The sequence below is a fragment of the Anas acuta genome, chromosome 9 (genome assembly GCF_963932015.1).
Source record: "Anas acuta chromosome 9, bAnaAcu1.1, whole genome shotgun sequence".
Taxonomy (NCBI): Eukaryota; Metazoa; Chordata; class Aves; order Anseriformes; family Anatidae; genus Anas; species Anas acuta.
In genome coordinates this window covers 16,988,107-17,015,572 of record NC_088987.1, presented here as the reverse complement: position 1 = coordinate 17,015,572, position 27,466 = coordinate 16,988,107, and the positions used below count along the sequence as shown (strand labels likewise).

The following is a 27,466-nucleotide window of genomic DNA, read 5'->3' as shown; positions in this document are numbered from 1 at the left end:
AGAGCTGCACCATCAGAGAGTGCTGTGACCTGCCTCAGAGGAGAGCAGTTTGTAAAGCAGGCAACGCATCCCTCCTGGGTTATCTGCTGTGCTTCTGGCAAGAAGCAGCCGAGAAGGCTGGCCCGGGGGTCAGGAGGCTGCCCTGGTGCTGCAGCACCTGCCCGAGTTCCCAGCTCCCCTGGAGACACCCCAGGCGATGCCTGCATCTCACGCAGGACGGATGCATCTCAGCACTGCGTGTAGGAAGCAGAGGTGGTATCGCCTCTCCCAGCCAGGATACTGCAAGGCTAAAATTATCCCACCGTTTGAGACTCGAACACAACGTGTGCGATACGAACGTTATGTAATCAACACGGTGTTTCCTCTTGCAAAAAAAAAAAAAAAAAAGCAAACCGCAACATCAAAATAGGCAGCAGATGCAAAACTTCCCGATTTAGCAGAGAGACTGCGAGTAAATAAGATTTCCCCCTAAAACCAGAGGGACTACTCGCATATTGATTGATCACCTAACCCAGCAGCCAGCTTGCAGCCTGGCACGCCGCCTCGTTCCTCCATGGCAGGAGGGCAGTGAGCTGTGGTCCCCGCAACACGCCCCTCACTTTCGGGAATGCCTGACGTGAGAAGGGAGCACGGGAGATGGCAGCTGGGGGCAAGGACTGCTGCTGCTGCCTCTGTTCGTCAGCCCCAAGCTGACCTGTCCCCGGGTAGCTGTCCCGCAGGGCTGTGGAGCCAAGCAGAAGCACCTCCTTTCATTAAGGGGCACCTACACAAGTCTTCAGGGGAACGAGAAGCAATGACCACTTGGAGTGGAAGAGTTAAGTCGAATCCATTTCAATAAAGGTTTCTGACTTTGAAACCTTGAAAAAACATATTCCAAGAGGAAGAGGTTTTCTCCTCGAACGGTATTTTGCTCTGAAAAGTTCTGATGCTGCTGTGACAATCCCCAGCATACATCTTAAACTCTCAGGGAAATGGAGAATACAAAAACCTGTCATCTCACTTCTGTTTTCCTTTAAAAAAAGGAAGGTACATCTGCTGCTTTTGAAAGAATAACCATCAGATTTGTATTTTAAGAAGGTAAAATATGAATTTTACAGTGTTGTAGATGCTATACTGACTTTTCTTATCAGGGAAACTGCAGATAAGCATTTCACAATTTTCATTCATAATCCAGTACTCTTCCAAAATAAAATATAAAAAAATATTTTTTGGTAACAATAGGTTTGGGGCAAGTGAAGTACTCTAAACAGGTGATTTAGTTTTGTTTCAAAAAAAAAAAAAACTTTTATTTTGTCTCTAATTTTTTTTTGAAAGAACAGTCACCAGCCTCACATTGTACTTCTTGGCAATGCGGCCTCGGTAAATCTATGTTCTCAAAACGTGCAAAAGTTTGATGTTAGCTCTTTAGTTCCTGGAACCAGAACTATAGTTAGAAGGAGAAAAGCTGCAAGTGTGTGTGGTTTTGTGCTTTGTTTTGTTTTGTGTTTTTCTTTTTTTTTTTTTAAAAGGAAGTAACAGCTGTTGCTTTCACATAGCATCCAAAAATCTCCAGCAGCGAGGCAAACACGCAGTACACCAATGGTAACGCAGCACTGGGAGGCTTCCCAAATTTTGTCAGAACAGATGAGTCTGAAGAGCATGCAAAACAGAACGCTATTTAAAAGGCAAAAACGTTCCTGCAGCAGGGTAACACAGCCTGAAATCCTATCTTTGTCCTCAGCGTTCAGAGAAGGAACAAGTCTGTCTGTGGTGTTAATCCAAGGAAATTCACAGCTTTAAGCCTGTGTTCAAGAAGTTTGCTTTGGATTCAACCACAAGAACTTTGCAGCAACTGCCTCCCTTTTAAGTGAGGAGTTCCCAATTTTGACCAGAACTAAAGCATGAACCAGCACAATTTATGGCATGCAAAGCCATAAATGAAGCCATGAACGTGAAATGCCCTCTTCTAGACACCCTGTTAGCAGACAGCATAGCGAAATCAGACATTTCAGTATGTTTTAGCGGAGGGTGCCACAGACTGAATGTGAATTAAACCATAATTTCCTGAAAATTCCCTCCTTATTTGTGACACTTTTACAGTGTCTCTTTATTGAAATGCACTGCTTCTCATCTTAATACTGATTTTAATACTTGTATCAGGCTAACAAACTGCTCATTTTCCTTATCCTCATCTTTTCTGAGAAAATCTTAAAGCATTTGCCCTCCAGAAATCAAAATAACACTTCTTTACCTATAAAAAAGGACGTTTTTATCTATTAGCCAATACATGGAGAAATAAAATGAGCTTTCTTCAGTTGCTTCTGCTGCCTGCCATATGTTGGAGAACTCAGTTTGGGCTGCTGTGGGAGCTTGCACAAAGATGTGGAGAAACATTTTGCTTTCTCTTGTTTTTCCTTGCTTGTACGTTTGGGGGGGGGCTCCTAGACCTCAAAGCTAGTCATCAGAAAGAGAATCCCAACCTCCCGCAGCACCAAAATCCACCTATACCATGGGCTGCGACACAGCATCGACATCAAAAACTCAGCTACTGCACAAAGCCTGTTCACAGCAGCTGAAAGCTTCGTACCAGGTAATTTATCCCGCTTTTCATAGCATAAATTAAGCTGACATCTTTCTGCTACAGGAGCTAGACAGCTCCAATATCCAAGCTCAGAGCGCTGCTCGCTCTGTTTGCGAGTCTGTTGAAATACATACTGCAAATCTGTCTTAAAAAGTTCAAGGTAATGATGAATGGGTATAAATCTGAAAAGCTACAGAAAAATTGCTCCAAGTAAACAGAAGTTAGACCCATAGTCTAAACAAAGCCTCCTCCTGATGCCACCCAAGGGCATTGCTGAAATCCTGCCTGATAAACAAACTGAAACCTCACCACACCAACAGGGGCCCGCTGGGAATTACACCCAGCTGATGAATGAAACGAGGACGACCTGTTCATCCCTCCTCCTGCTTTCCAAGCTGTGTAACGTGACGCTTCCAACGAAAGGGCAAGTGTAAAGGAGGAAGAGCACTCCATTGCCAGTGCCCATAGAACGTGCGGTGCTCCTCTGCTTCACACCTTCAGCTCCTGGAACCACTTTTGATGTCACTTTGCCTTCGCCCACAGCAGGTCAGGACTGAGCCGGTGTTATTACCACTCAGTCGAGTTCCCAGTGCTGCTCAGAAGGTGGGACCTGGGGCTCCTGCTGTCACCTCACCTCACGCATTGTCCTCCTCTGTTTTATTTTGGCTCTTTCCTAAGTCCCATCCGATCAAAAACACTTTATCTTAGTCGACCAACCATTTCTTTGGCTGCACCAATGCAAGCCTGAGACCAGGAGAGGGGCTCCAAGCGGTGTTCTGTGCAGCCCGATGCTGGTACAGGTCCGACAGGTCTCAAAATGGCTGATCGAGCAGTCTGTGCCGCCTGCTGCTCTGCCAGCCCAGACAGCAGCATTACACTACAAGCTGTACCTTATCACGCTAGTGCTTTTTCTGTCCGCTGAATAACAATCATCGAGAGACTGCTAAACACACTTCTCTGCCTATCTTCTTCTCTTCCTCTAAAACTCCTTCTAGCTAAAAATAAATAAGTACATTAATACACAGTACTCAACTTTCCAGACACTCGGCTTTCCACTCCCCCTGCCCCGTATCCTCGCAAGGGGCAGAGTTTTCAGTTGCACACATCCAAGCTGTGATTTGTCTCCAGGCCCTGCACACTGAAGTCCGAGTAGCTACAAATCCAAGCAGCCCTGTGTGCCCCGCAGTGTTACTACCCCAGGGTGTTTCAGCAGAGCACAGCCAGGCAACCTGCAGGCTCAGAAGCAAGTCCACTGAGGTTTGCTGGTCCTGTGAGCACTTTCATTCTACAGCTTCTCTTGGGAAAGTCCAAGGTACAAGAACCAGAAGAAGCAAAAGACATCATCAAAGTGCTCGCAACTGACTGACAAACAAGTAAATTCGGAGGAGCTCCACAGCTACAGCAGGCTTCACACCCAAGCTGCCTTAACAGCAAGCTTCTGTTGTGATTTAACTGTACTTACAGGCACGATCTCGTGCTAACTGCAGCAAAAGATGTGGTTAGATGAGATTTACAGCCTTGGGGCATGGTAAAAGTCTTCCTGCATCTCTTACTGTCACTCTGATGGACCTGTCCAACAGCTCCTACAGCTTACTGCAGCCTGCTCTCCGTCATTCAACAGACAAATTAAAACTCAGGTCTGCTTCACAGAGGAAGCAACATCCTCAAAGCCTCCTCGTCAGAACAATGAGTAGCCACAAAGATGTCTTTGCTCCCTGCCCTCGGGGCAAGGAAAAGCACACATACAGCAGCATGCAGGAAAGATGACGGTGAAATATAAGGACATCGAAAAGCAACAGAAGCAATCAATCCTCGGTATCACAATACCTGGGCTGACTTAGAAAATTTGACACTGTTTAGTTGAAGTCTTCTGCAGATTAACACATGGGAGGCTTAATAGCTGTGGACAATATCTGTTTATAATCCTCGTTCTTAACATGTTTATGTTCACGTAATACAAGTGGCTGGTTTAGGCTTTTTCCAGCCATGCTGACGCAGGAAGTGATGTAAAACAGGGCAAATGATTAAGTAGGAACACGCGGACGTGTTCGGCTTTATTCAAACAAAAGTAAAATTCAGTGCACCTTTTACCTTCTCATCTTTAACACCCTGCCATCAGCTGGAAGTCCCACACCAGCACCGAGGAAGGCATTGCCCTTGTTCTTATCACAGACACCACCACAGAAGTATCAAAGTCAGACCCTGGCATCCTTCCTCCCTGCATGCACAAGACCCCTGCCCCAAGTGGTAGCAAGAAATCACAAAGCTCATCCACTCTCCTGCAGGACAAATTTCTGCTGTTCAGCACCCCCACCGTGCAGGAGATGACCACAAAAGGCTTCTCTTTCCACAGCCGATGAGCAGACCAGCTCAGGCCACCTGCAGCAGGTCTGAGATCTAGCATCCAGCATCACCCCGCTCAGAGAGCGGCACCGTTCGCCGTTGTGGCCGAAGGAACCGTCCCACCTGCCCAGTGTCCAAAAAGGAGGGAATGGCAGGGTCAGCGTGCTCGGCAGACAGAGGAAGCAGCTCGGCCACGCGTGATAAAGCGAGCCAACGGGCCTCGGGTCTGACTGCGCTTGGCTGCGGGGGGGAACTGGGACCAGTGTAGCAAAACGACAGTGAGCAGAACAAAACAGCAACGTGTGTGTGTTCAGAAGTAAGGCAAACTACCAAGCAGAAAAAGATCCCTGTGAATAATGCTTCAGGCTCTGCACCACGCACAGACATTTGCTCTCCTTTGCAGCAGAAAATAGATAAGCATCGTCAGCACCGGGCATCCCCACAGCAGCAACTGTGCCTGCCCATGCCCCAGGGACAACAGCAATGCGATGGCAGAAGAATAATGAGCCCGGCATTTCCAAGCAGAAGCACATCACACGACAATCCAAGGGTTACACGGGACTTTCACCACTACAGAGAAAAATCATGCAGCTATAGTAAAAATAGTACAGAAGAGGGCAACTCCCTGTGGGTGTTTCCTAGCCTAAGACTGAAGGAAATCTTCATGTTTTCTCTTACAGTAACAATACAGAGGAACTACAACTACAGCTCCTCCCGGGGAGCTAAATACCGTCACTATCCCTAAAAATGGCCCTACTGCTCCACAACCAGCCTAAGGGAAAAATGCTCTGGGGGAATCAGTGCAGACATGACCGCTGCCAGACCAGGGAGGTGAAGCGAGGTAGAGGGAGCTGGGAACAAAGGCTAACCAGCCACGAGACCAGTGCCTGACCAGACGGGAGGCTACACAGCACCGCTACAGAAGGGAACAATAGCAGAGGAGCAGATGGGGAGGACTGGGACGAGACCAGGACAGCAAGGGGCAGATGCTGCGGGAGGCACGCAGGGGATGCCGGCAGCAGCTGCACGGCTTGGAGCAGGGCTGGGAATGGGGTGGAGGTGATGGGCTCCCACCTGCCCACAGGGCGAGGGGCTTGGGAAGGGGCCAGCGGAGGAGGGCACGGCGTGACAGGGAGATGAGCCGGGGCACAGGCCCTCGAGGAAGGCACGAAGGCGAGGATGCAGGGGGAGAAGGGAGCTGCGGCCTCAGGGGGTGGGCAGGGACCGGCCTTGGGGGTCGAGCCTGAGGGGGCAGCTCGGAGGGCGCCGCTCTCGGCCCTGTGTGCAGCGAGGGCTCACGGCAGGGAGCTGCGAGGGGACGGGGGCGAGGTGCGGCCCCCGTTGGGACAGGACGGGACGGGGCATGGAACTCCCCTCCCCTCCCCTCGCCTCCTCTCCCCTCCCGAGCCCTGGGCCGGGGCGGGGGTCGCCGGCGGGCCCTGAAGGGCACTTGAGGGGCAGCCGCGGCGGCACCTGCGGGGGGTTCGCGGCGGGGGCGCCTCGGGGCCGGAGCTTCGGGCTGAGGGGGCCCGAGCCGGTCTCGGAGGGCGGGGAGGGGGTGGGCGGCGGGCGAGTGCCCGAGGGGCGGTTGGGGCTGGGTGGGGAGGAGGGGGGGGGGTCCCGGCCGGTGCCCTCGGGGGCGAGCCGGGCCCGGCCGGTCCCGGGGGCGGCGCAGGCCGGGAGGGGGAGGCGGAGGCGGCGCGGAGCCCGAGGCCCTGCGGCTCTCCCCGGCCGCCCCTCACGCACCTTCTGGCGGATCTGCCCGGACGTGGAGACCTTGCGGATGAGCTTCTGCGGCGAGCCCGGCTCCTGCTCGGGCTCGCTGTCCGACGACTCGTCCGCCGCGGCGCCGGCGGCGGCCGGCCCGGCCCGTGGCTGCGCGGTGCCCGCCGCCGCCATGCTGCGCCGCGCCCGGCGCCCCCTCCCGCCCCGCGCCGCGCGCTGCAGCCGCCTCACGGCCCCGAGCGGCGCGGGGCGGCCCCAGCGGCACGGAACGGCCCCGCACGGCCCCCTGGCGGCCGGCCCGGCCCGCGCCCTCCCGCTGCCACAGGGCGGCCGCTGCCGGGCGCCACACGAACGGTCGCGGCCCCGCTGCGTGGAGCCTGAGGCAGGGCAGAGCTCCCGCGGGCAGCCCCGCGCGGGCTGAGGCGACAGGCAGGAGGCGAAGGGGCTGCTTGCAGGCACGAGGAGAGAGTGAAGCGGTGTGGCTCCACCCTTTCCACAGCGCAGGGTGACTTTGTGACTGAAGTCATCACCACAGATGCATGTGAGAGGAAAAGCGTGCAGCAACAGATGTCCCACACGCATGGTAGCCACAAAGGAGAAAAGAAAAAGGGCTCTAAGGGTGCTTGCAGGTCCGGTTGCCAGGGACACTGAAGAAAAAGCCTTCAAAGAGGAGGATGGGGAAGGTGGTCACAAAGTGGCCTCACTCCTCTTTTTAATATCTTTAATGGAATTCCTGAGCACCAGCTCTCCAAGACCACCCTCTCCACTACCAAATTTTACTCAGCCTTACCATAGCAGTATGTCCTCGAGTCACTAAAAATTAATAATGATACCAGAGCAAGCAGTAGAAAGATCCTTCCAGAAATGGAGCCCACACAAGTTATACTGACTAGGAACACCTGAAAACAGTTGTGGTGATTCATTAGCAGCTCAGTACACGATGCTGAGAAAGAGTGAACCAAACCCAGTGCCTCTTGCAATTTCATCTAAGGTGAAACAGCTGCAACAAAGAGACAAACACCAACAGGTGGTGTGAAGGCAAAGCACTGATGGAGCCCGGGAGTCAGCTGTGGTCTTCAGCTCTCTGCTTTCAGCATCTTAACACAAGCCCAGTTTACAGAACATGATAAAGCAAACCAGAAGGCTTTGTTTTTAACCAAATCTGTGTTAGAGGCCACATATAAGGTTGTTTGGTTAAAGGCTTTGGGCCATTTCTAAAAGTAGGGCTTGTAACCCTGATGGTATCAGTAAGAGAAAACGTGCAAACAGGAAAAAAAAAAAAAAAAAAAACAACTGATCTTTGTTCAAAAAATGAGACCTAAATATAGCATCATTCTGCAGAAATGCCTGAGAGCACCCCATGTGTTTCTCCAAAGCAGACTGCTCTCATAGGTTATAGTTACCAACAGAAACCAAAGCCAGAGAGCAGGCAAGCTAAGTTTATCCAACCTCTGCAGTCTGAAGCAGGACGGAAGTGCAACTTGCTTACAGCAAGCTTTCGTGAGAGTCCGCTCCTGCTGGGAGGAAATGGACATCTCTAAAACGTGCCTCTCATTTTCTTCTCTACAAAGTGGTCACCACTGATAGCTAGGGTCTAAGTGGGAAGCTCAAAAATCCAGTTTCCAGTGCATAGGGTAAGATACATAAATTTATATTATTTACCATAGGCCCAATATTCAGACTTTCCAGGAGAATTGAAACCAAAGACATTGAAAAACGGAGTTAGAACAAACACAAGAAAAAGAAAACATCAGTCTTTTTACACACAACATGTAATTAGCTGATGCAACTCACTTCAGCAAAGGTCTACATGAGACTTCGGAAAGGATTAGACTTTTACACAGACAATGAGAATATCCAGATCAACAAGAGACACCAATGTTTGCAGAGTACAATCTCATTTCTTAGAGCACAAACTGATCTCTGGCAGATAGATGTAGGGAAAGCCTCCTCAGGGCAGGCTGCCCTGTGATTTCCTCCTTAATTTTATTGTACCCTCTTCTGAAGTACTGTTGCATATGGGAAACTAGATTATATATAGCATTAGCCTAGACTACCAGTTCTCTGTTTGGGGTTGTATATAGGGATCTTTGTTAAGAAATTCATGTACAATGCACATTTCCCTGATCTTTAATAACATAACTATTATATTGAGAAAAAGCTAACATAGTATCTCAGCATTACAGCTGCTGTGAAAGATGACTTGCAAGACATTAATGCTAGAGCAAATGGATATGAGCAATACATGAGGACAGTGCAAGCACTAAAAATATTAACTAGATGAATTTGATAAAGGAAAAATGCAAAAGCAAACAAAAGGAAATAAAATCAATTTTGCACAGTCCACTGAGGAACTTCAAGTCAAAGGCAGCAAGCCAGCCATTCAAACTAGAACTTAGTTCGCTAGCATTTAAAAAGCAGAGACTCCGTGAGCCCAGCTAAGTGTAAGCAGGCTGCACAAGCCATCGTTTAAGACCTCATCAGTGGTGAAAATAACCACCATTTTGTTAGGTGCCACTGAAGCAGATGTCACGGCAGAGCAGCCTTCCCGCCTTCCTCTGGTAACTAGCATAAGCATGAAGTGTTGAGTTTGCTACCCTTTTATGGAGCTAAAACTTTTAGTAAGCAACAGAGATTCATGATTTTACGTCTATTGATCCTTGAAAGACAATGTATGCACTCAGAACATGCAGTTTACCAGGAACCTAGGTCCTAAATTTCTAAACAATGCCAGACTATACAGCTTCTCTAGCAGCTTGCTGTTTTCATCACTCATCAGTTGAGGAAACGTTCTTGTTTTCTTCATCATCAGGCATATCTTTTAGCTGTTGACGAGCAAACTCCTCAAATACCATCTCTGCATCACTGAAATGGAAGAAACACAGGTCTTTCAAAATGATGTCAGCCATTTTTTTATACCAGTACACTGAAGGCAACGTGCTGGAGGAAGAAGAAAAGCCTGGAACAGTCTCTGGTGATGTTTCTTTTGTCTCCAAAGGGATTTGGATCATATTCCCACACATACTAACTTTGTTGCTGCTATTCTAAAAGCTAGTAGGAAAAGCAGTTGAATGGAACAAAGCAGGAGACAAACTGAGGAGGTTTTCATGAAACTCCTGCACTGAACCATGCTCATTCCAGCTAGCTGAATAGTCCGCAGCTTGAAAGGGTCTTTGTCTTGAATTAAAATGTGAAACCTTTCATCCTTATTTCTTCTGTGCTTAAAATATAGGCACATGGTTGAACCTATTGAGTTCCTAAAACTACAGAGCGTCAGCTGACCACAGACATCTCTTTCTGTCCAGCTGTCAGGCAAAACATAGTCTCAAGCGACTTTCACATGGTCGGTCATTGCTGTTCAACTGATAGCAATAACTTGTCAAGCCACATTAATTTTTTAAGCTCATGCTCTGTGAACCCTATGGATTTGTGAGCAATTTTGAGGAGCTTTCAAAGAGGCAATGCACAGCTGCAGCTAGAATGTGAATACCATTAAAAGAAACTTACCCATCCTTCCCTGTAGTCATCAGCATGCAGTAAAGGAGGAAAAAAGATACAGCAAATAGTTAGAACAACGGATGCTAAAAACAGCAAAATATTTATAAACAAGACAAAACCGTGACAAGCAGCAGGATTTGCAGCAATACAAGGATTCTGGAAAGCGTCAACATGTATGTGCATACACCCGTCAAAGCAAAACGTGATCTCCCAAATGGAAGAGCACCCCAGCAATGCTGCTAAGACATCAGAAGGGCTGAGAAATGAACAAATTTTTCCCATTTCTGCTTGCTAGCAGTCGCAGCTGAGAGAAACATCTGTGCACACGCTTCTCAGATGACAGCACTTGCGTGACTTTAGTCTTATAATTGGTCTGTCACTGTGCTTTAAGTATCCAGCTGATGAGAAGACGTTCTCATACAATAAGCATGAAGGTACTGAAATCAAACAGAGGCTGCAATACAGAAAAGATTAGGTGGCCTCTCATCAGGCAGATTATGCACATGAGGAGCAATACTCCTGATTTCAGTCTTGCCTAAACATACTCCCGAGACCTCTGGGACTTTAACGTGTTCCTTTGATGGGATCTTTGCTAACCACACTGTAACAAAACAGCATTCAGGCTTGCTAGTAGGATTCCTTGGAAGGTGTTTCAGCACAGCCTGAAGTAAGCAGAACAGACTACACTGCAGTGAAGAAACAGGAACATGGATTGTTTCGCTCTTACAGTTACTTAAGTTTTAGCAAGAAACGGTTGCTTCACTGGCTTATTTCTCATGAGTTTAAGTGAGGGAGCAAAGTGCATCAAAGCCATTGTTCCCCAGAAGTCACCAGGGATTTGGGATGCCTCGGTGATTGGGTGACCTGGGGAATTCCCACCCACAACACACAGAAATCAAAGGCAACAAGTGGTGATTAGCATTGCTGGAAAAGTCAGCATTACAAGCGTGCCAAGTAGGGCACTGTAGCCAAAATGCCTCAAAGGACTGATCACGTAAAAGTGTTCATGATGGTATTTATCCGGACTCGGAAAGGATAGCTTCCTCTGCTCACAGGGGCCAAGATGAAGTCTGGAAAGTCTCAGTGCACCCATACATGATTCAAATTGATTTAAAATGAAACGTTTAGAAGTTTTAAAAGTTTCCAACACATAAAGCAGTGTTGTCATTTTATTTTCCTGCAACTAAGAGTCTTTAAATAGTCCACCCTCTTTCCCCTCTCTGGAGTGTACTCGTCACTATGGGAACAGTGACATTAATGATATGGGCAAAGCTGAACAACATCCACCAGCGTGGTTTGAAGTTGATTTTACAGAATGGGACGAGGGGAGAAACAGGTATTGCTTTGGTAAGGCATGTTCTTTTCTGTCAGATAAGTACTTACTGTATCAATACACAGGTAGCGTGGCAGTATAGGAATACTTCTCATAAAGCTTATATGTCAGATTACATTCACAGATACCTGGACACTTTTCCTTTCAGGCTGCTATACTACACCCCATAGGCTTGTTAAAATGTCTGTATTACTACTCTAGGAGGAATTATGTCCACTCCACAGGGTTATCGTGCTGTCCCATGGCTTACTTGGCATTAAAACATTGAAGAAGTCTCAGGAATCTGAAAATAGGTTCTTTTTTTTTTTTTCTCCTTATTTTTAACTGGCATCCCAGCAATCATTTTGAGGGCTGGGATGGGAGGGGGCTGCGTTCAAGGACAGATGAGGCTCCCGAACGTCATCATACCCTCTGCAGAGGGTTTTCTATAAGCTTTTATTATGCAGCCACAGGAATGGCTCCATGTAATTAAAGTTGTGACATACGGTAATTTTCATTATAAGCTTGCTTTTAACCTCTTTTAGCTTCATGGTGAAAAGAAAAAAGGAAAAAAAAAAGAGTAGGTTATCTTACACTTCAAGACATTCAAGCCCTTTGAAAATTCCCTAATTTCTGAAAGTTACAATATCAGTCCAGGGTGGGAATAACGTTAATGTTAGAGGGACACGGTATTTATGGGTTTCTTGGAAGGAACCCTTTCATGCAAGTTTAACAAAGAAGCAGATAAATGACTATTTGTTGAATAACAGCCAAAACAAAGGTCAGTGTACAAGACATAGGCCCACAAAATGTGAAACCTCAAGACAAGGGCAAGAAAACCCCAGACCAAAGAACTCACGCTAAGAGCACAGCCTTGAAAAAAATCCCAGCAGGAGCTGGGCTGACTGCTGACAGGGAAAGATCTTGAAAGCATGAAGAGACATGGCCCAGTTTGACTCTATCTTTAAAAGAAACAGATCTATATCCATTCTTGTCAACAGGCAGAAAAGACAGGCTGCCAATGTGACAGGAGCTGCTTTGGCTAAAAATAACCCTCTGTGAAACACATGGGTCCAAAAACAGTCGCAAAAATAGCACACATGTAGCATGCAAATGCTGGCCTGCAAGAAGTCCAAGACAAGGAAGCTATAAATAAACATAGGAAAGGAAAGGTAGCAAGAAGGAAGAGCAAGCAATCAGCAAGAGCCATGCACTGACAGACCTGCTTTTTACTGAGGGATGACTGCTTCAGAGCAGACGGACAAATAAAAAGGGTAAAGAATATACTGTGAAATAAAGCACAGTGCAGCTGATCACACTTGCCCCCATTTGGCCCCCCAAAATAAAGCTGTGTTCTTGTGAAGCTTATTTTTTCTGACGTTCTGAGGTTCTCTACACTCAAGTTAGCCCTGCACAATTAAATACACCGATGCTACACGTTTTATTTATTTTTGCCATAAATCACTTTGGCTAGGAAAGAGAAAAGGATATCACCCCTCTGCAACAAATAAGCCATAAAGTCACAGTATGTGACATTTCTAATTCCACTGTAGCTGTGACTTTTCCTTTCTCCCAGCTGCAACCTAAGTGACAGTCAAGTAAGATGGGAGGTGCAATGGACAAATTGGTTACTGACTCATCAGTAAAAACAAAAAGGAATGGAAAAAGAAGATAAGGAGTGATCTCAAAATTCCCTGTGCAGGCACCCTTGCCTACACCCATTGCAGAGGCTGCTGAACAAGCCATCAAAACAAAATTATATCTTGTGGGGCCTTTAAGAGCCTAAACACTGTTTGCTGAAGCTCTATCTCTGTAATTAAGTCTTGTTTTGCTCGATTCCAAATTGGATGTCATTTCACTAATGAAGCACATCTGATTTTTTAGAGCTTATGACCTAAGGTGGTAGAATAAAAACTGCATCTCCAAAACATGAACTCACAATTAGAAACGGTGATTAGGCACAGGACACAGAAAGCCAGTAAGAGTTCTAGTTTACCATCTTCACTCGGGAGGCTCTTTTATTCCCTGTAATGAGCTGAGACACCACACTCCAGCACAGTTTTCAAATCAGTTATGCAGGCTTCAGAGAAATTTTCTTTTGTGTTAGTTTTCTTGTTTGAAGAGAAAGCATTTAGTTCTCCAGTTAACTGTTTGTAGGGCTTTCCCATGGGATAGCTCCTGGAACTAACTGCATTTCTTTTTCGAGTTACCCGAAACCTGCAATTTCCATCTGAAGAAAATGCACGAACCACAGCTGTCTTGTGACAGAAAGCTCCTAGAAGGACTTTGATGTAGTAAACAATACATGTATGTGGGCTGCACCTTCGGTAAGAGGATGTGTTGGGGGAAGTGATCTGAGAAATATTAAAGTTTTCCATTTCCTTTATAAGTCTTCTGCCCACATCCTTTTGAGTGTACTATATAAAAGAGTATACCAGCCATCCTTCGAAGTGATCTTCGAAGGGAGAACTGACTTCCATCCTTCCTCAAGCTACAAATGCTTCTGCTAAAATGATCTGCCTGAAGCACAGGAAACAGAAATGGGGTTCCTGCATTAACACCGAAACATGGTGTCACGTCCAAAAAAATCCACACCGTTCTAAAAATACACACAGAATTCTTTACAGTTCCCTGAGCCTCTAAATAGTCCTTGTTTAACGTTTTCAAGCTTTTCTCTGGATCCATGAAAGCTCCAGACTTTTGCAGCCCTGAGCTGCCTCCCCCAGCACCTCCACCACGCGAGGCTCCCTGTGGACACTAGATGGCCCTCACCAGCCACCTTTCCTGGGGTCTCCAGCACCAAAAAGGTCCCTGGCCTTCACCAAGCTTGTAGGCAGGGGAATTCCTGCAGGAAAGTGTGATGGAAATACTTCACTATGTGCAAGCTACCAGAACAGCCACGAAGACCCTTTCCAAAGCCGCTCTCCTACCACAAATCCCCACTTCAGATCACAATTAAGCGAGCAGCAATCTCAGTGATTTGCTGGCAGAGATTTGCCAGCCTACAGCATGGAACAGAAGCCCACTGCACATGCACAGCTGTGCCAACAGCAGCTTTTGCCCCACGGCAGCTTCCCCCAGTGTGGTCCAACTTTCTGAGCCCTAGAGACCAGCCCTGAGGACCTGATTTCTGGAAGCAGATGCAGTCTGCATGCAGCTGTATAGCGAGAGTCATGGGGCAAGCACCACTTTGCCGGGGAGCTTATTCCTGTGTTTGACCACCCTCATATTACAGAATTTTTTCCTAATGTCCAGTCTGAATCTCCCCTGGTGCAGCTCCATGCCATTCCCTCACGTTCTTTCATCAGTTATCGATGAGAAGAGACCGGCACCTCCCTCTCTGCTTCCCCTCCCCACGGAGCTGCAGACAGCAATGAGGCTCCCTGCTAGCCTTCTTTTCTCCAGACTAGACAACTTAAGTGTCCAGCCTCACCTCACAGGACTTGTCTTCCAGCCCTTTTGCCAGCTTTGTTGCCCCCCCTCTGGATGCTTAACATCCTTTTTATGTTGTGGAGCCAGAACTGTACACAATATTCAAGATGAGGCTGCACCACCACCAAATACAGCGGGAGAATCACCTTTTTTGCCCATCTGGCTTTGCTGTGTTTAACGCAACCCATTTAACACAACGGGGACTAAATCATCCCTTTCTAATGCTTCCAGTACAGAACATAGAACCTATCCCAGGTAACTCCTTTCATAGGCTCCTCCATCTTCTAGTAATTGTGTTCTTAAATACAGAGGCTTTAGGTAAGTCTTAGCCGAATGGGGAAAAAAAATGCAGTGCAGAAGCAGCCCTGGTTTTATGTTTGAAGCCTACACAACTCCATCCAAACACAGATGGCAGGACAAGGTGACTCATACAGAACAATCCCAACAGCGAAAGCTGGCATAATCTTGTGTGTTCAATATCTGCCCCAGATGCTGCACAGGAACTTCTGATTTAGTGTAAGCATCTTGCAGTTTCCATAGGTTCACCATTACAGAACAGAGCCAGTCAGGAACTGAGGAAGCAGGAAGACAAACGCTCAAGACAACCTAAAGACTTGGCATCCACTCCTAAGATTTAATATTCCCTGGGAAAGGTAGCTCCTTACACTGTACCATGATATATTTATTTATTTATTTTTTAAACAAGCAACCAAGACAGCAAGTTGGTTGTTAACCTTCAGGCAGGATCCCTGCCAGCTTTAAAGTTGTCACACTTGTGTTTATTGACCTGATTCTGAAGAGACATTCCTCTCAAATACCTATACACAGAAACTGAGCTTAAAGGCCACACCTCAGACACTGTGGCCAATGCCATGTAAACATAATAGAGACACTGTAAAATCCCCAATGGTTTTATCACCTTATAACTTTGCTTAGAAATATTTTGCTTTTTGTAGTGTTGTGTGTCTTAGGCATTTTCTGAGACATTCTCATTTGCTATATTAGAATCTGGATAGGAACTTGGATAGGAACTGCTGACAGCGGCATCCAGGGCATTTTGCATAGCAGTCATGAGATTTAACTGTGCTGTGCTTCCTCGAGTCCCTGTGTTTCAGTTGTGATTCCACAGATGAAAGACAAAGGGAACATGACCCACTTCTATCTTATTCCATCTCAGCATCCCTTCTCCTTCTTACACTGTGCCTTGAGGTTTTCTCTCCCACACACATGCAGCAGCCCCCAGTGCTGGCTTCCAGACACTGAAGGCTAAATGTCTGCAAGCCTAGCAATGGTAAGAACTTATCTGAGACAATAAAACAGGCAAAAATGAGGCACAACTGACCTGCTGGGTTCTTTTCCTCAGGTTTAGGGTGCATGAGACGGAACGGCAGCTCTGTGCCCACCTCACTTTGGGGAGAAGAGAGAATGCATCAGATCCACAGCCCCAGTCATGCCTGGTTCAGTCTCCCTCCCAGCTCAGGCCAGCCCAAACCTTCAACTCCAAATTTACTCATTCTTTCATCTTTTTTCTAATCCTAACTCCCCCTTCAAAAAGAGTTAAGCTCAAATTTCTGCACAAAAAAAGAAACACAAAACACATGCATATCCACCCTAACAAGCTGCGTTTATTACATGCTGAACATTGCGTGCATGTAAATTTGATGCATTTTTGCAACTGCATCGTTTTCACAGCTGAACTTGCATATTTCTTATTTCGATCAGCTTAGGGAATAGTTAGGGAGACGGGACGGAGAGTAAGAGGGTAAGAAGACAAATTAAGAGCTATGGCTACATGGTCTGAAAAGAAGACTCTTACCTGGAGGTGAAGTCTCCCAGCATACTATGGAAGAAGACAAGAAATATATAAGCATATTTAATGCCTTCCCATTTTGGTACTCTAGCAAACAGTGTTTTACTGGTGGACTATTGAGATCACCTCCCTCGTATATTCTTACTTGCCTCAAAGCTTAACCTCCAAATACACTTGTTTTTAAAAAAAAAGTGACTTTCATTTTTCATATCCTTCCCACGGTGAAAGAGTAAGTTCCTGAACCCCTGACCAAGTGTTAGGAAGGCTCCTTTGCTCCTACCTTCTGCTCTGGGAGAACAAAAGCACCAACAAAGGTTCACACACAGTTTCACTTAAGCCTTCATAAACTAAAAATTATAGCAATGAAATAAAATTGTATTGCAAACTACAGGTTCCTAATTCAACCTCTGGTCATGTGGCCAAAGTCTTACCATAGCTTTCCTAGAAAAAAAAAAAAAAAAAAAGCTTAGCTTTCTATAGGTAAGGAAAGTAATCCAACACCTCTGCCTCAAGAAAACTTTTTTTTTTTTTAGGCCAGAAATACACAATTTCAAGGAAGTTCATGCTTTAGAGTTAACCTAATATCCCTACAACATACACCCTTTCTCATGGTGGAGTGTCCCACCCTCTCCCCACTAGTCAGTGGGGTACACACACTTCCCTCTCCTAATTCTAAACAGATGTAGCAAGAAGTCTGGTACTCTTACCCTGAAACAGTGAGCTTCACTCGGACCTTGTAGGAAACAAGAATCCCCATCACTGTCTTGTCTATTCCATCCTTAATACTACCAGAGAAAACAAAGAGGTGTTAGGCAGTATGGCTACAGAGCAGCAGTACGTGGCAGGAATAAGAACCAGATGAACATTTTGTTATCCTAAAAATGATGGAGCAGAATAGCCTTAGGGACAGCCAATACCTCTCCAGATCTGTGATCACACTTCAAGCCCGAACAGCTATGATGGGTACGTCGGGCAATCAGATGGACCCATCAGGACAGGTACAAACATCTGATAGTTCAGTTCCCTCCATTCTCCCCTCTTCTTTATACCCTTTACCAGTTGGGACCACTTAAAACCACTCACATGGTACTAGAAGCCAAGTTGGTGTCCTCATCCTTCAGCTTTCCATCCAGGGCTATTTCCCGGGTCTGCCGGTTATTTGCTAGCAAGGGCAAAACTGTCAGTGTCTTGGTCAGGCTGCTGTTTGGCTGCACCTTCTCCCTGAAAATAAAGAGAGGTGAGAGGGAAAGCAATACACTCTGATCTGCCTTACAAACCCAAGTAGGGTAATTTCAGAGCAGATTACAAAGCCATCCACAAGGAGCCGTATTTATCTGTCCAGATTTAGATGTCTACATCTGAACTAGTCAGAAAAGTTTCCTTCATAATCAAACAAGCATTTGCAGAAAATCATTAATTTCACATTAAGGCATACATCTAGAAGTAGCTCAAACTACGCTGCAGACCTCTACATTTGGACAAGATGAATCCAAGTTTAGAAGACCGGTACAAAAAGGTAAAGATGCCCCCAAGATACAGAGAAAAAAAAAAACAGAAAAATACAAATGTATGGGTGTACCCAACCCTCCTCACAGAGCAAAGTTCAATGCTGCACTGCCAACACACTGCAAGGCATAACAGCAAGGGGTTCTCCACACCATCAACAGTCCCTGAGGTTTTTGTGAGCCAGCAGAAACCAAGTGAAGTGTAGTGAAAAAGACTGACACCAAGCTAGAGCATCCAGCATTTCCAGGCAAACAGCAGCACAGAAAAATGTTGCAGCTCCCTTTAAAGGTTTCAACCAATGGAGAACCCTACATAGGCCCTGCTAAGCATTTCTAGTAGGTAATTACTCTTCAAACAAAACAGCTTTTCTGCAACCTCCCCCAATCTCTGAAAAAAGGAGAAGGGTATCTGCTGGCTATACAAAAAGGAGAGCAGCTGCATTGACTACGGCTGGTGTCAAGACACACACACACAAGGCAAAGAGAGCACTGTAACAGCCAGCAACTGCCAGACTACGGTTAGGAGCACCTCCCGTAACTGAGGAGGGTAATTAAGAGGAAGGAAGGAGTATAGCAAGCATGGATAAGCAGAATATTCACTCACTGTGCTTCCTCAGAAGCCACCACTTTTGTATAGTAGTCACTGGAGTACAAAACCACATTGGCAACCTGCTCCACTTGGGGAGAAAGAAGAAAAGGGACAATTAGTTGTGCGTACAAATCAGAAACAACATAGCTGCCCCACTGAATCTCAGGAGTGGAAAACACGAAGACAGCAGAAAAATCCATACATTTAGAGCCTGAAGGGACCACCAGGTCAGGAAGCCTGATCTGGATAGACATTGGCCACTTGTGTGTTGCTGGGCTCTGTCTTGCCTGAAACACATGCAGCCTTGATTTGCAGATGACAAAGTCAGCAGCTCATGGTTTCCTAGGGGAGCCTGCTCTTTCCATTATGATCTCCCTCTCTAAGTGTGTCTGCTTTCACCTCTGGTCACTGGTATCTCTTGTCTTTCTATAGCCTATGCATTTGCATTCATGAGACGCCAGTATCAAGCAGACAGGATACCAAACTACTACAGTCAGGACCCTGTGGCAACAAGTGGTTTGTATTCTCCAATCCTAATCTAACACCAGAAAGGACATGGTAGTTTTGACTGAAACACTGATGAGAGAATCCGAAACAACAAAGTCTTTTTAAGACAGGCAGATGTGTGCCAACCTAAAAAGTTATTTGGGAGTTACTAGACAGTGCATGCAAGACTGGCACTGAATTGGTTACAAAACCCTCAGCTACTTTGTTCCTTTCCTGCTTTCTTTTCTCTCTCTCATCCTTTGTTTCTCAGATTGTCTTCCCCAGGCCCAAGAGCAACAGGGTTTGTGGGACGAAAACAAGCAGTCCTACAAATAAAGCACAGGCAGTACTGAAACTTATCTGAAACTCAGGCCCTGCCCTCAGCTTCCTCAGGAGGAATTACACCATCACTGGCAGAGTGGCCATTCCTCACATTGCCAAACATTTCTGAAGCCCTAGGCAAAGCTGTACACAACCTAGGCACGCTTACTGTTAGCATCCCACTGACCGGGGAGCTCTTCCCACCAGCCTCCCAAAGAGGTAGATTACCCCACAGCGCCTGCCTTGCTTACCATAAGTGTTTGTCCCTTCCTGCTTAGATTGTACATACAGATGCCTGAAATTAAGCCATGCAAGTAACCATGAGTCAGGAAAAAGGCTGCAGTGTTTCACTTGATGAACAGCAGCAAAGAAACAGCAACAGAGAGGGTGGATTAAACAAATTCCTGACGCACCCCATGCTGCCTGCTTAAGTAGTTACAAGCACTAAATTCTAGCTCTTTCAGCCCTCCCACCAAAGAATCTGGGATTCCTAAGAGAATCCTAAATAACAGTAAAAACTTACCCGTGACTTTGATCTTCTTCACGGTTTTCTCTGTGCTGTTGGTGACTGTGATAGTGACTGGAATGGGCTCGCCATGGTAGTACACCTAGGGGGAATTCAATGCTCAGAAACCCAGGCAGGAGGTTTCTCCCAGGCCCTATACCACTCCAGTCCACACAAATTCAATCTCCTTCACAGAGACCAGATAAGGCAAGGTGACCCTTCCCAAGGACTCATGACCCTTTTTTCAATGATTTTGTCTCAAATGGCTGATAATAGTGTCCCAGGCTCCCCCAGCAGTAGCTACTGACAAAAGGTACATCAAAACTGTCCAGTGGTAAGGCAAGTCAGTCTCAGCTGAGACAGAGTCTGGGTAACACACAAAATAGCTGCTTTAGGCAGCAAAACGCATATTGGTATTGAAATACTGTGATGTCCATACCCCAGGGGCAAACTCCTCACCTCTTTACTGAGGCAAGCTTTCAAGTGTAACGGCTTGTTGGACATGAAGAATTGCCACGTGGTCTCTGCACAAGGTTGGGGTCCTGGCTGTTCTGGAGCATATTGCACCTTTCGGATCAATAGGCGTGCAGAGTTCCTGAGAAGCAGCAGAAGACAACAGGTACGTTGTGCTTGGCAGAGGCAGGAGTTTTGCACTCACGTGCTTATGCCCAGGAAGTCCACTGACAAGTGGAACAAAGCTGAACAAGCAACCATGGTGCATTATTGAACATTCTGACCCTCTTTAAGAGAGAACAGCTGAAGACAGACAGACACATGTATTTTATTACCTCTTATGAATTCTCTCTTCCACATTCTCTGTTGAGAAAGCTTTCACCTCGAAGTCCACCCCACAGCTCTGCCAGAGAGAAAGAAATCAGTGTAACGAGCCAAGAACATCTGCAGATGTTCAAACATCTTCCTGTACACTAGAAACTGGCAGATTCCTGCCAACTGCAAATTCTTCTGGCCTCCAACCATTGTAACAAACCCTTGCTAACTGGTGTGGCAGCACTCACCTATTCCATGCTCCTTCTGATAAATAAGGCTTAGTTCCCAACCTCTGACAAATGACATCCCTACTACTAAAAGGCTTTCTGTGAGAGCACTGTTGTAGAGGTCACAGCATGCTACAGGAGATAACACTGACCAGCCTGCAAGGCTCTTCAGTCCACCCTGAGTTTCTGAATTTGCTTTGTAATGCCAATACCTGACTGGGGTCAAGCTTCTTACTTCCTGGTGTCTAAGGGCTGAGAGTGATCAGGCCAAGCTGATCTTTGCTTTAAGTCGTCTTCAACACTGCCATGGGACATCTGCGAGAGTCCCAGATAACTTCAGAGAAATATATTAAATTTTGCTACAATATCAATCCTTCCAAAAACACATAGCTTGTCCCTGTGGCACTGCATGCTACAACTTGCATCCCATCTTGCCTGGTTTTAGTCTAACCCAGATGTTCAGAGAAGCATCCCGGGAAGTACAAAAGGACTATTTTAAATGCTGTCAGAAACCTTGCAGAACATCTCATTATTTAGTGTTTTTTCCTCCAGGACTTTTGTTTTGTTTACACACATGTGTAAAACAGCCCATTTCTGTATTTGTTTTAATTCAGAAGGAGATCTTAACACATGCTATTTATAGGGATCTAGAAGCCTGCCTGACATTTTTGTGTGTGTCATTTTATGTGTGTCCAACCCACAAATCATGTGGTACCCTTAATGAAATTACAAGCATTGCAGATTTAGCACAGTCTTGCAGCTATTGAACTAGATTCCTTTTCTTATTGTGAGGAATTAAATGCCGACTCTGTGACCCACACTGTAGCTCTTAAAAGTCAGGTTCCTGACATTGGTGGCATAGCACAACAAACCCCAGTATCAACTTATTCCTCTCTCAAGTTAGCCAAATAAATTCACATGATGTTTTCCATACATCCTCAACCATGATAAGCACAAGTGTTCCATTTGTCTCACCTTATCGACATCACGAGGTGCAGGCTGCAAACAGACTGAACAAGGCAGGTAATCTGGGAACTGTGGGAACAAGGAGAGAAAAATAACCCAAAGCAATATTCAGCAGATTTCCAACTCTGTGATATTCTAATGAACTTGCTGCTTACAAAAGGACAACAGGCCACTTGCAGTAATGCAGCAGTCCTTTGAAGTTCCAGCTGAGACAGAAGCTGAGCCTTATGCTAACCCTGTAACAAAGTCTTTGTGGAAGAGAGGGATTAAACATAAAGAGCCAAGAAAAAAATGACAAAAAGTAAAAAGAAAAAAATTCAGACACATGAAGCTCCTGGGCTAAAATTTAAGCTCTAGAGGCACAGCTCAGATTAGAAGCTGGGCCACGTGGCTCCCCACCCAGGATCATCAACATTGCTCACAGCAGTACCAGTCATCACTGCTCACATGGGCTTGAAGCTTGAGAAAGCATTCTCTATTCTGGAAACATGGCTAAAGCCACAAAGACCAGCCAGCCACCAGCCAGCGTTTCTGGACTAGGCAGGGCCAGCAACTTCAGACATCAGCTGGGAAGACCGCAGAGCAGCTCATGGACACGTGGAGTGCAACACCCCATCAGAGAATCCAGCAGTTTGGAGATCACTGGGTTGTATTTGAGTGGTCAGCAACAGAGGACAGGTAACTATCCACTGAGCAGATTCAAAGACTTATTTATTCTTATTTATTGTTTTTTCAGAATATATGGTTTTCAAACCTGGATCTTCCTAAGGAATGCTAAGGCAGACATGTCAGTGAAAGTGCTAGAAGCACATCCTGTCAGATTCAGAATTTGGCAATAAGCTGTTTACAATGTCTGGTAACAAGCTTTTAATTTGTTTGTTTGATTAAAAAAAAAACTTTTTTTTTTTTTTTAAAGAAAGAATTTGACACTTCCTTTGTAAGCAACGTGGCAATGGTATAAAGTATTCCAGCTCCCCAGAATTGGGAAGACATGGATATTTAGAGCTGCAGCTAGCATAAAGCCATTGCAAAACTCCTTGCCTCTTACAAGTACATTTCACAGGGTTAGGACAGTTTGGATATTCTTGCAGTTTACCACTTGGTAACAAAAAAACCAAAACATTGCCTTTTCCTCAAAATTTGAGCCTCACTTAATATGAACTTAATATTAATCCTTGTCTTCAGTCCCTCACTGAGTGTCAACAGCCCAGTGATAGAAGACAAGGAGGAGAGGGTCAGAGGCTCTTACAGGATACTCACTGTAAAGAAAAAGGGATAGGCGTTTTTCCCCAGCTTCTTTAACAGAGATTCCTGCAAGTGGGTGAGAGAGTCTGGCTTGTCAGCGGTTGGGTACAGCTGGACCCTAGAGAAGTACAGGTCCCGTCGGAAGGTGAGGCCAATGATATCAATGTCTTCCTGGCCATACCGGAAAGCACAGGTCAGGGTCACGTACACTGGAAAGAAGCAAATGACAGGTAAAGCATGCAGCAGACTAACAACATAGCCAGGGTGGGAAGTAAAATCCTGCACTAGAGTCATGGAAACCCATTTTAACACTGTTATACGTGGTATGAATCCTAACTGCATTGTACAAGAACATATGTTACGTTGAGTAAGAAGCCCATTCATTGGGGAAGCTATATTAGAACCATTTTGCATTGCTGTAACAGTACGATCTCCAACACGTATGTTGCATAAACTCTCAAACCTTGTTTCCCCTTGAGCATTGTAGGATCTATCAATACAACACCATCTGAAAGAAAGGAAAAAAAAAAAAAAGAAAGATTACCAGAGGATAATCAGGGTTAAGAGAGCAGAAAGGATAGCATGTACGCTTGTGGACTTACCTACAGGTTCCACAGTCCCCATGTTGTCAACAAAGTCACGCTTTCCCAGGTAGATGGTCAGCTGTAGGGAGAAGTAGTACATGGTTGAAATTCAAAGTGTTGATGATTTGGACAGGGGGTGGATGGGCAGAATGGAAAACATGGTGTGGCACTGGAAATCTTCTAGAGAACCATTCCATTCTAAACTTTTACTTTTTTTTCCCCAACAAACATGCAATCCCCAAAAGACAACATTCCTATTCACATGTTTCAGGACTTCAGAAGAGAGGACCTAATGTGTAGAAGAACAACAGAAATACTCCTGGGATTGGATAAAGAACTATGGATTTAAAGATTTTTTATGCTATCAGAAACATAGTGCATCAGCTTTGTTTTAAACATTTACCAGCAGGAGTACAACCTAGGAAGAGTGAGAGGGGAGCTGCCTTCCTATGCAAGACCTACTGTAAACTTGGTTTACATCGTGCTTTCAAAATTAGCACTAAACACAGATCATGGTTCTTCTTCAGAAAAAAAAAAAAGGCAGGAAAGATTTGTAATGTCTCCAGCCTGACTACAACTGAAATCCATACCTACTTAGACACATGATTATGGTACTTACAGCTTTGTCACGGCTGCTTTTTTTGAAGATAACTTGTTTTGGAGGGGAACCAGCATTCTTCCCTGTCTTTTGAGACTCAGGGCAGCTCATGGCCAAAGATGGGTATGTGACCGTGGATGAATGAAGCTTTTCTGCCCCAAAGGGTCCTGGGAGAAATTTCAGAGGGGAAAAAAAAAGGATATGTGGATGAGATAAAACTGTAATTACACCTGGTGGGTACAGCATTCTACTCCCATGGTATAGTTCACCAAATGGACTATTTGAATGGGTATTCAAGTGCAGCACAGATGGTGGGCTTTTTTTTTTTGTTGTTGAAAACAAAAAAAACAAAACAAAACAAAAAAAAAACAAGGAACTGCTAAAATGAAATCTATTTAAAAACAGCTCTTCAGAAACATTGCAGAAGACCTAGAACTCATTTTTAAGTCAAACTCAAAAATTCAGTAGACCAACTGAAAATATATGGGAGTAAGAGAGAGAGATAGCTTGGCCTTTACAGGGATTTGCAGACACAGTTTGTGAAAAAGTCTGCAAGAGTAAAGGTAAAGGTAATCTGATCAACACAAAGTACTTCAATTTTTGGAAGGTACATCAAGACTTGTCATCAGAGGCTCTAAATTGAGATAAGAAGAAAGTTCAATCTCAGTCAATTGAATAAAATCTAGGAAATAATATCAGCACTTGTGAGTTTTGGCTACTTTCTGGGTTTTTCAAATTTTCACCATTGCAAGTAGACAATGGCACAGCAGCATCTGACCTGGGACATTTGCTATTGAACGTAGTCTTGAATGAATGCAAAAAAGCCTAGATAAGGAGCAAATAGTCTGCCCACAAATAGAAAACCACCTTTGATTGTCAAAAAGTTGTCTGTGCTAAGTTGGAGGAGTGCATCATGAAAGAGACCAGATATGCACCAAAATACCAAATATTCTTCTATGACAGCAAGTGCAAAGTATTACACAAGGAAAATGCAACCAGTCTGACGTACAGTCAGAGTTGTTACTATGCAGGAAGAAAGCCTTGGCGTAATCAGAAAAGTTATTAGGAAATTAACCAAGAGCACAACAGAGAATGTTGTTTATGCCATTTTAGAACCCCTGATGTATCAGCATCTTGGAGCCAGCATGTTTAGACCCAGAAAGGTGGTATACATTGGTAAAGAGTCAGACCAAACCCAACATGAGAACTCATCTTTACCACTGTAAATTTCCTAAATCAGAACTGAACGTAAGCCATCGCTTTCGGAGTATCGTTGAATTTGAATCAGAAAGCATCTTAAGAATATAACAGCCCAGCTACTTGCCCAGGAAGGTAACAAGTATAACCAGGGCATAAGGAACAGCTTGCACTGAAAAACAAAGCAAAAAGTTGGAATAAGATTCCTCAGGGAAAAAAAAAAAAAAAGTGAGTGGAAGGACCAAAAGGGCAGGAGAGATGTCAAAAAAGAGGTGCAGAAAACCTGAGTGGCACAAAATGGAGACTTTTTTTCACTTAGTCTTAAGTCAAAAACTAGCAACATCCAATTAAGTTGACAGTAAATTTAACATTAAATGAATCTTTTACCCATATAACACAAGATACAAAAGTACAATGTGTTACTGCAGAAGGCTCTGGAAATCAACAAGGTAAATAGATTCACAGGATTAGACATTGAGAGGGAAAAGGTTTTTGACACACGTTGGACAGGATGATCCAGGTGCAACCCTAACCCTGTAGTACACTGAAGCTGAGAAGCAGCATCAGGAAAGAATGATGCTTCACGTGTTTTATTTGTTCCCTTCTGTACACTGTTGGAATCAGCCTACTTTGGTCTGACTGTGTATCACTGCTTGCAGTTTTCCTCCATTCAGGTTTCCTACTTGTTTTTCCATTCTAAAACTGTTTCAAGAGTAGAAACAGTTTCTATAGCATATTTGCAAATTCTATGCTGCAGAAAAAGGAAATACTTCCCTTAGACCGCTTGAAGAATTGTAAGGTGGAGATCAGAGGCAGGCATTACACCTGCTTGAGAATCTGTATTTTATGAAATGTAAGTAGGTTTTCCAAGTCTGAAGTATCATTTGTGGTCAAACAGCCACCCTATTCACGCTCTAGACCCAAAAAACAAACCATCAAATAACATTAAATACCTTGCTGTATTCCAAATGCCACAGGAGCTGCCACAGGACAAAGCCGTGAACTCTTAAACCACTGAAGAAAGATGATTTTTCCACGCAGTTGTGTTCTATGCTTCTTCCCATCGACCACAGAAAATCACTAACCTCTTAGCAAAGAAGGAAGACAATTTGTAGGGGATTTGAAAGCACGTCTCTAGTTGCGTCCTTCCAGGATTTCAAGAATTAATCCCCCTCCAACAGCAAATATTGTACCTGGCCTAAGATTCAACTGGAAAGTGGTTAAGTCAGCAACATAAAGCATTACCTAAGGAAGCCCAGATCGTCAATGAACAGGTCTACAATGTCATCATCACATGCTTTGTAAGACTGCAGACTTACATAGAACAGGGTGGTTACTGAAAGCAGCTTTATTCTAAAGCTCTTCCTCTATCTTCTCCTTCCTAGGGTTGCAAGTCACCCAGCCTGATAAGAAGCTAAACAAAGGAGAGCTGTTTATGAAAAAGGGAGTTAGTTTGCTGTTTTACAAACTATCTATAAACACATGCCATTAAAAAGGGCTGCCAAACATTATGAACAATATATTAATTCAATCACTAGGCAGCTTATCTATTACTGCTCCACCAACACCCCATTGGCTTGCTGTTGGGAAATACATTGCTTGCTAGTACACCTCCTTTCCTCAATTTGCTTGCAAAAAGTGAAGCTCAGCACCGAGGATGCAAGACACACAAACTTTAATTTTGATCAATTTAGGTTTACTGTTCATGAATGTCCCAAGAATGCTCCCCCTCTCCTTCCCTCTCCCCCCCCCCCCCAGAAGTGATTTTGGTCTTGATATTCTACACAACATACAG

At 45.2% G+C, this 27,466-nt stretch overlaps 2 protein-coding genes across 6 annotated transcripts in view; both read right to left on the bottom strand.

Annotated features, from left to right (window-relative positions):
• Positions 1–6,844, bottom strand: part of DGKD (diacylglycerol kinase delta) — a 62,897-nt gene extending 56,053 nt beyond the window's left edge. For 2 of the 4 annotated variants that reach the window (XR_011099538.1, XM_068692541.1), the window contains exon 1: positions 6,650–6,844. Coding sequence is in view for 3 of the 4 variants with exons in the window: in XM_068692541.1 (XP_068548642.1) it covers positions 6,650–6,802 (153 nt within the window). In the remaining variant the exon portion in view is untranslated. The remainder of the gene's footprint in view (positions 1–6,649) is intronic. The other 2 variants (XM_068692539.1, XM_068692540.1) reach the window with 1 other exon arrangement.
• Positions 6,845–7,920: 1,076 nt separating this feature from the next.
• Positions 7,921–27,384, bottom strand: SAG (S-antigen visual arrestin). 2 transcript variants are annotated; one of them, XM_068692537.1, is made up of 15 exons: positions 24,496–27,384; positions 23,895–23,955; positions 23,756–23,800; positions 23,308–23,501; positions 22,057–22,116; positions 20,875–20,942; positions 20,546–20,681; positions 20,105–20,189; positions 18,790–18,862; positions 17,764–17,901; positions 17,388–17,465; positions 16,687–16,710; positions 16,213–16,277; positions 10,136–10,145; positions 7,921–9,493 (listed from the first exon to the last, which is right to left on the bottom strand). In XM_068692537.1, exons 1-15 carry the CDS (start codon positions 24,718–24,720, stop codon positions 9,397–9,399), a joined length of 1,359 nt encoding a protein of 452 aa, XP_068548638.1. In that variant the 5' UTR covers positions 24,721–27,384; the 3' UTR covers positions 7,921–9,396. The 2 variants fall into 2 exon arrangements, with proteins under 2 accessions (XP_068548638.1, XP_068548637.1); XM_068692536.1 differs by lacking the exon at positions 10,136–10,145.
• Positions 27,385–27,466: the final 82 nt, after the last annotated feature.